Genomic DNA, 7,626 nt, shown 5'->3' with positions numbered 1-7,626 from the left:
CTCCGGGGCTGCCTACCGTTTCTCTACCGTATGGCAACGTCCGTCCAACCCGCCCGTCCGGTGCTAACCATGCTCGCCTGGTTAGACTAAGGCCTCCAATGCTATATAGACACCTGTTATTCACGGTGCGCTTACCTTATGGTCCCGCGGTCCCCTTACGGTCCACAGCCTTTGCCCACGGAGCTCGTGTGTTGGTAGGGAAGCTTCTCCTTATCAATTGGTTTCGTTCTAAATCCGTATACTCCCGCAGGTATATGTGGTCCCTCATACAGTGGTAAATGCCCAAACGCCCAAGATACCAGAAAGGACTCCGGCACCTCTTTCGGAACATACGGGACCCAAAGCGGTAAGAAATGCTGGCGGTGGCTTCATCGCACGGGATTTAGCCTGTACGAGTCGACAAAAAGTAGTCAAACTGGTAAAAGTTGTCTATTTGTCCATGACATCTATCATTTGCGTTGTTCATCATTCAAGAACAGCTGGTTCAGGCTGTCTTCCCCCACATTATCCCCTTGGTCTCCCGTCCCATTTTCGTCCTTCTCCCCATCATGATTATCGCCACCCTCTTTTTCTCTACGATTATCAACCCATTCGATCATTCCCATGGCATCCTTTACTGTCACGCGGTTGCTGGGCTGATATTGGAGTAAAGCGATGATAGGGCGTTGGAGCGACTTCAAGGCTTCAAAGTCGTACTCGGTGTGCTCATCAGGATCATCATATTTCTCGTCACCAGAGGTAAATTCTGCGATGATTGCTTGACGCCGCGGCTCAAACGTATCACAAATCAATTCTGACTCGTCCGCATCAGGATCCTCTCGTCCGTCTGTGATCAAGTGTCAGATTCAAAGCTTTTGTCTTGATGAGTCAATGCGGAGATATTGCTGGTTCTTTTTCACTCACCATCTCGTTCCGCATATACACTTTCGTTGCGTAGTTCGGCGAGGTGAGGAAGCCAAGATTCCGGAAGGGGCCCAAGCTTTTCTCTCATCCGTAATAGGTAGAAATAGGTGTCAGGCAAGACAACGAAAAATGGAGGTCGTTGGTAGAATAGCACAAACATCACACACCCAGCTCGCCATATGTCGTGGCGGTAGTCGAATTTGCCGATAAAAAATGTCTCGGGTGATCGAAGGTCAATTGGCTGTGCCATAGCCTCTACTGGCAGAGTCTCACCAACTGGAAAGGCAGAACCCCAGTCAACAAGGCGGATGTCTTCCTCTGTCTCGTCTTCCCAGTTGTTCCACTTCATGGTCTGCACCAATTGTTTGGGGAGATGTGGTGGCAGGAGCTTGTCGGGCCATGGGTTTGCTGTATATACCTCGCTTACCAGGTCTAAAAAGTCGTCATCCTCATCGTTTAGCAGCGAGTGGCAAGTAAAGGTGACGTTGCCAGCGGAAATATCTAGATGTGTCATGCTTATTAGCCTTGTTAAAAGTTACAAACCAAAAAGGAATGAAATTACCTCCATGAAACAATCCGGCCTGATGTATAAAGTTCACTCCTTGAAGCAGCTGTTTGGAAGCTCGCAGGATAGTTTCGGGCCGCAACACCTGTGTGAGCTGTCCATACAAGGAGTGCACACTTGCTAACGATGGGCCAAGCAGCTCTGTGACAAGGCAGTTATGGCACCCATTAGGACCTTGAATATCAAAGTAGTCCAGCAGCTGTGCATATGGCCTGGGCCTGTCTTGTGGGCCTTTGAGGTAGTGCTCCTCTAGCTTTTCCAGCCTCAGAACTTCCGGGTCTGTATCAATACCCATCTCCGATGATGAGCTACTCTTGATCTTGATGGCCACATAACGGCGGGCGGAGCCCTGCTCGTCTGAGGCAAGCCACACTGTTGAGCAGCCACCATATCCCAGTTTGTGTCGGACAATATAACGGCCGTCCTTGAACGTATCCCCCAAGGCTACAGGATGGAAGCCGCCTGGGGCGTAACGCTCTAGTGGCTCGTGCGGGTGGATGCGACCTGATCGATCATCGTAAAGTGTCCAGTTGATTATCGCCGAGGCCAACTCAGCGTTACCATCTGAGGGTGTCATTTTCGCTGCAACGTCAGGTAAAGAGATGACAAAGTCGTGATGGGCACTGAGGAACAGAGCTGTCGATGCGATGCAGTAACATTGATACGACCTCGGGGTATTTGACACGCAATACCTAATCCACTATTATGGGGCCACCATAGCGAGCACAAATAACTTATTGGCTGGATCTGGGTCTAGAGGATGTACGTTGGTGTGGAGAGTAGGAGGCGCCCGCGTGGACGGTGAGCCAGCATCGAAAATAATCACCAGCCTCACCTGTGCCTCACGCATGCGTTAGCATCGTCTCAAGCTCGAACAAGTCACCAGGTCTTCACATAATGGCTCCCTCAGTGAGGCGCTCGCAATTAATGTTTCGAGTGCAAAAAGTCACTCAGAGGATCGAATGTACGCATGAAAATTAATTAGACGAGACTCCAGTTGCTATCAGATGGCCATCCCATTGAAGGAGTGTGGTACCTATTTGTTGGCAAAGTCTCACCACCAAACAACAAAAGCTGGCTGGCTAGCTACCTATCCTCAATTCTGTCGTTTTTGTTCGTCTTGCGATCATCGGCCTGTCTCTCGGCATCTCTCTTTCATCTTCTTGCTCTCCTCTCCTGCAACTATCAACCCAAATCAACACTGTCAACAATTCTTCCATTTCGGCACATAAGCCCTTCACACACCAGACTATGGGCTTGCGCCGTTACATCTCCTGAGAATACAAGAAAATTTTCAAAAAGAGCAAAACATTCAAGGTATCATCGGTATCGTGTCGTATCTGATTGTGGTATAAGTGAGAGGAGGAAACGAAATCGGAAGAGAAGAGGAGCAGGAGAACCTGAGCGGAGTAAAAGAAGAAGTAAACAAAAGTCATGATGCCCAAAACGCCCTTGAAAATGCAGATAAGCCGCCATGTTCGTAAATTCATCATCAAAAAGGAAGGCGCGCATGTGCTTATTAGCGCGCCTAGATCATGTTGCCGTTCACGCTGACCTCGAAGCCCTCGCCCTTCTGGCGCAGCGCCTTGGCGAGCATCAGCTCCCGCATCCAGTCGATCCTCTCGTCGCGGCTGCGGACGGCAAAGTGGTGCGTCTTGCCGGTGCCGTTGACGGCCTCGGGCGGGGGAGGCGGCCCCGAGGCGTCCCCGACTTCCATGGCGCCGTCCCAGCTGCCGTTGCGCTGGTGGCGGCCGGTGACGCCGCTCATGGAACTCTCCCTCTTGCGCAGGCGGGGCAGGCCGCCCTTGGAGATGTCGCCCTGCGGGATGAGCTGGAAGCTGAAGGCGGCGATGTCCTCCTTGCTGATGCCCTTGTCCTTGCGGATGCTCATGGCCTTGAAGGCCGCGTTGAGCTTGGACGTCGTCGCCATCGACGAGCACGCGATCGCGTAGTCGTCCACGTCCACGTACTCGAGCGTCTTGTCCACGGCCTCGTGGTCCTTGTGGACCGCGAGCCGCGTCCCCTTGAGCGTCACGTAGTGCTCGTGCCACTCGTGGCGGAGCATCTTGGTCTTGCGCTTCTTCATGTATCCCTGGTACTGGTAGTTGTTGGGGTCCTTGGCGTGGCCGCCCAGCGGGGAGCCGATCTTGGTGGTCGACGACACGCTGCTGTTGGGCGTGTGCTGCCCGCTGCTGCTGCGGCTGCTGCCTGATGAGCTACTGCCAGGGCCCTTGGGCAAGGGGGCGATGGCCGTCTCGAACTGCCGAGCGCTGGCTGGCGGCGACCAAGGCCACTGTACCCGGGGCGGAGGCTGGAGTGGCCGCTGCTGCTTAGACCTAGGGGACGTCTCTGATGTGGTGATTGGAGAGGGGATACGGCGGTGATTTGCGACCTGGGTCGCGTGATTCTCGTCCACGGGAGGCATGGTCAAGAAGGAGCGCCTGCGGAAGGTGGACCGTGATAGAGAGCGTGGTGGTGGGTTGGAGGCCGAGTGGTAGTTCATCTCGGGGGGGACGGACTGAGATGTGTCTCGGGGGATGGGTCCCATAGGTACAGCAGTAACCGGGACGTCCATCTCTGAGAAGGGCGTTCCGAAACGGTAGACGCCATTGGGTGTATTTGAACGAGAGTCCGGCGATGGGGATGGCGATGGCAGGGAGAATTGGCGTTGTTGCGCCGCGAACGAGGGCTGCGAAGGCTGGCTGAAAGGGTGCGCAGAGGAAGGATGTGCCGAGCCAGGACACGCCGAGCCGGGGAACGCGGACTCTGGTATATCCTCGACGGGGCGTGAACGGTTGGGCTGGGTCGGGATGGCCAGCTTCGAAAGGGATCGAAGACCCCCGTGAGGTGCCTTCCGAGGAGGAAGCATCTCAAACGGTGGGGTCGGTGGAACCTCACTTGAGGAGGTGGTGTTCTGCAGCTCAAGAAACTGGCGCACATTGTCGCGCTTCTGTTGCTCTTGGGCGTTGCGCAGGGTGGCCTGCTGCAGGTATTGCAGGGGAGGCAGCCCCTCTGTGCCCATAACGTCTGAAGAGGCCACGACCGAAGGCACGGCGTCTGAGACTGGGCGGAAGACAACGTCCTCATCGGGCTCGATCCTTCGGGCAGTCTCTGGATTGCCAGGGTCACCAGCAACCATGATGACGCCGCCGCTGTCCATGTTAACGAAAGGATGGTCGTTCTTGAACGCCTCGATCATTCTTTGTTGCTTCCGCCACTTGCGACAGTTCTCGCCTTTCGAGCAGTGATGCGGCTTGGGCATGACCTGCTCAATGCCCACGATGGACACAGACTCCCCGGGCCGGATCGTGTCCTCATTGTGAGACTGCTTGCGCCTGCGACTGCTTTGACGACGCTTCAACTCACCGCCATGTTCCTGCTTGTCGCGCCTCCTCTCCTCCCTCCTGACCTCCCTGCTCGGCTCGTCCTCTATGGGTGTCTCAGGGTCGGGCGGGGCAGCTCGTATGTCCTTCATCACGTGGATCTCTTCCCAGATCTTGGTCCTCACGCCAAAGGAGGCGATGCCCAATTCCTTCAGATCCTCGAACTTTAAGGTGATCAAAATCGCGCCATTAATATCATTCTCGACGAACGTCTCCGCGAACTGCAACTCAACGCCAGCATTGAGCATCCACTGTGCCACCATTTCCGGGGACCACTGCGCTAAGCTCTTGGTTTCCAGCTCCCGGCTCGTAAACTGAAATGGCCCGTCGCGAGGGGCCCTCGGCGTCGGTAGATCCAGATCCAGGGTGATGGGCATTTGGTAGTTGGCCTCTCGGTTGAACACCTTTGGCGTGATCGGCGACAGCGAAAGCGCATTCTCGTACTCGACCGAGTTCGCACTGCTGATGGAACTGCGGAACAGGTGAGGTCCTCTTGGGCCGACAATGGGTTTAATAGGGTCGGGTCCCATTTCAAACCGTGCAATTGACCGCTGCTCAGGGGTGCGAATTTCATCGTACGTCGACAGAGTTGTCATACTAGGTCCGCCTCTCGACTATTTCAAAATTCTGCGTCAGGAGCCAGACTCCAGGATGGATTGGCAAGCCAACAAGGGCTGGCATGGGCACAGCAAGGTACTTACAGAGTCGAGACTCAGACGTGGAGACGAGTCACCGTCGTCCAACTCGCTTAGGATGTCATCTTCCTCCCAGTCTGTCTCCATAAACTCGGTGTGCACCGAGTCTGGTCGCGGTGGCGGCACATTCTTGACTGAGAAGAAAGTTTCGCGAATATGAGACTTCTCCATCATTTCGCGATGGGGCCTCTCGGCCATGGCATGCCTTGAGGCGAATTCCTGTGGGACCATGTCAGCGATCTGTTGTGTGCTCTGGGGCTACTGCTCCGGGCCAGATGTTGTACCACTCACCATTTTTGGTGGCCCCGGTGCTCGGTGCCGGAGGTTGGCTGGATGGTGTGCTTGTGTGTTGGGATCGGTCCGGGATGCTGTTGCCAGCGCAGGTTCTTGTATTTGGTTGACAGTAGGAAAAAGTGCCTGTTCGCATTGATATGGTCGCTGCCAGCAACACTGAAAGGAAATCTCCCGCTATGCTCGTATAATCTAACAAAGGTCGCAAACCAGGAAAAGGGTCGGACGACGACTTGTTTGGGCGGGCGCCTACAGGAGGTTATGTATGGCAGGACGAGACAAGACTACGCTTGTGTGAGAAGATTCACAGCGAGCGGCATATGCACGAGGACGGCCGGTCACAGGTGTGATGGCGGGCAGAGAAGAGGGTTTCGAACAAATAGAGCGGCGCGGTGGGGCGGGTGGGAAGAGGTGAGGAGAGGTAGCCCGGCGCAGCATCGGTGAGCAGATGGTACATGAGTCCACGCGAGGTGGAGAGGGGCGGAAACGAGGGCAGGAAAAGGGCCTTCCTCTCGCTAGACCGGTCCTCCGCATGCCAGGCCGGCAGTGTGTGCTTCTCGCTTCTCAGTTGTGATGGGCCATGGCATGGCATGGCAGGTTGGAGGCCAGGACAGGCACTGACAGGGCAGGGCCACCCTCCACGAGCACCAGGCGGTGGTGCCATAGTGCGTGTGCAGTATATTTTTGGCAGATCCATTGCGAGAGTCGGGGCCAGTCAAGGCCGTCTTGCAGCGGCAAGCGGGCCAGCATCGCGGGCCTGGTTGGCTGCAAAGTCGGGCATCAGGGAGCAGCAGCGACAGCGACGGCCGTGAAAGCTGCGAGCTGCTTCTTCTGGGTGGTGATTGGCGTGGAGGTTGGGGAGGTCATCTCCGTGATTGGCTACTTGCAAGCGCCGGCCGTTGACCTCTGCCCATTGGGCGGGAGCGAGGCATGGGAGTCCTCGCCTTGCTCGCCTTTGGGCACGTAGCGTGGGGACAAGGGACAGTCATGCCAGGCTGCCAGGGTCCGGGGGCTGAGATAGAATGCGACGTTGAGGAAGCCAGGGCAAGGATTGAGGGGTATCCACCGCGGGCCCCGAGGAAGAGGGTGTGCCTGTGTGCCTCCATGCATCTCTTCACTATCACCACGACCTGCAGGCCCATTGTTCATTCTTCGATTGTCCTGTTGTCTCGCAGGTGTGGCTGCTGGGGAGAGCCGCCTCTTCCCGGACTGGCTGGATGAATGGATGAATGGCTGAAAGGCCGAGTAACGACCGCTCTGCCCTCTCATGTCTGTACGCCTGTCAGTCAACTGCATTGCGACCCCAAGGGTTAACCTCCCCCAGTTTTAGTCTTGTTGCGAGCTGTCTCCCGGAAGGATGGGTGACACAGCTTCCTTGCGAACACTCTCAACGCAGGACGGGGTTGACAAGCTTGCAAGCTTGCATGCGGCATAAGCTGTGGCTTGCGTGGGGTTTAGCACGGCCATGGAGTGAGAAGGAGGACGGCAATACGGGAGGATTTGCTTCGGCTAGCACTGCATGACTCTCTGCTCGACGCTTCCCCTCATCTTGTGTTCCCTGACCATATTATTGCATGGGTCTCACAGTATCCGCTAGCAGGCAGTGGCCGAACCGTCCACCGTCCAAGGATGTGCGACGGCCGCTGGCGAGCGCGGGAAAAGAAGGGTCTCGATCGTCACATCATGGGGGCCCGCCACAGACTGACAGAGCAAGCGGCCGATTACACCACTCGGTCGTCCCCCATATCCGTCTTTGGTTTTCCTGTTTGTCCTCGGGAAGCCTAGCTTC

At 55.9% G+C, this 7,626-nt stretch overlaps 2 protein-coding genes across 2 annotated transcripts; both read right to left on the bottom strand.

Annotated features, from left to right (window-relative positions):
• Positions 1 to 895: 895 nt before the first annotated feature.
• KVR01_005403 (uncharacterized protein) lies at positions 896 to 2,045 on the bottom strand (the record flags this gene model as incomplete). The annotated part of the gene is made up of 2 exons (XM_044786942.1): positions 896 to 1,404; positions 1,586 to 2,045. The coding sequence occupies 2 exons, from the start codon at positions 2,043 to 2,045 to the stop codon at positions 896 to 898; spliced, it is 969 nt and encodes a 322-aa protein (XP_044645848.1).
• A 386-nt stretch (positions 2,046 to 2,431) lies between these two features.
• KVR01_005518 (uncharacterized protein) lies at positions 2,432 to 6,652 on the bottom strand. The gene is made up of 3 exons (XM_044792166.1): positions 5,838 to 6,652; positions 5,553 to 5,765; positions 2,432 to 5,465 (listed from the first exon to the last, which is right to left on the bottom strand). Exons 1-3 carry the CDS (start codon positions 5,838 to 5,840, stop codon positions 2,997 to 2,999), a joined length of 2,685 nt encoding a protein of 894 aa, XP_044645963.1. The 5' UTR covers positions 5,841 to 6,652; the 3' UTR covers positions 2,432 to 2,996.
• Positions 6,653 to 7,626: the final 974 nt, after the last annotated feature.

The sequence above is a fragment of the Diaporthe batatas genome (genome assembly GCF_019321695.1).
Source record: "Diaporthe batatas strain CRI 302-4 chromosome Unknown Contig00005, whole genome shotgun sequence".
Classification (NCBI taxonomy): Eukaryota; Fungi; Ascomycota; class Sordariomycetes; order Diaporthales; family Diaporthaceae; genus Diaporthe; species Diaporthe batatas.
The sequence above is the reverse complement of the archived record's forward strand: the minus strand, read 5'-3'. Positions and strand labels throughout refer to the sequence as shown.

Coding starts and splice junctions, on each gene's coding strand:
- KVR01_005518 (XM_044792166.1), bottom strand. Junction 5,466..5,552: donor CACGTCTGAGTCTCGACTCT/GTAAGTACCTTG, acceptor ATTTTGAAATAG/TCGAGAGGCGGACCTAGTAT.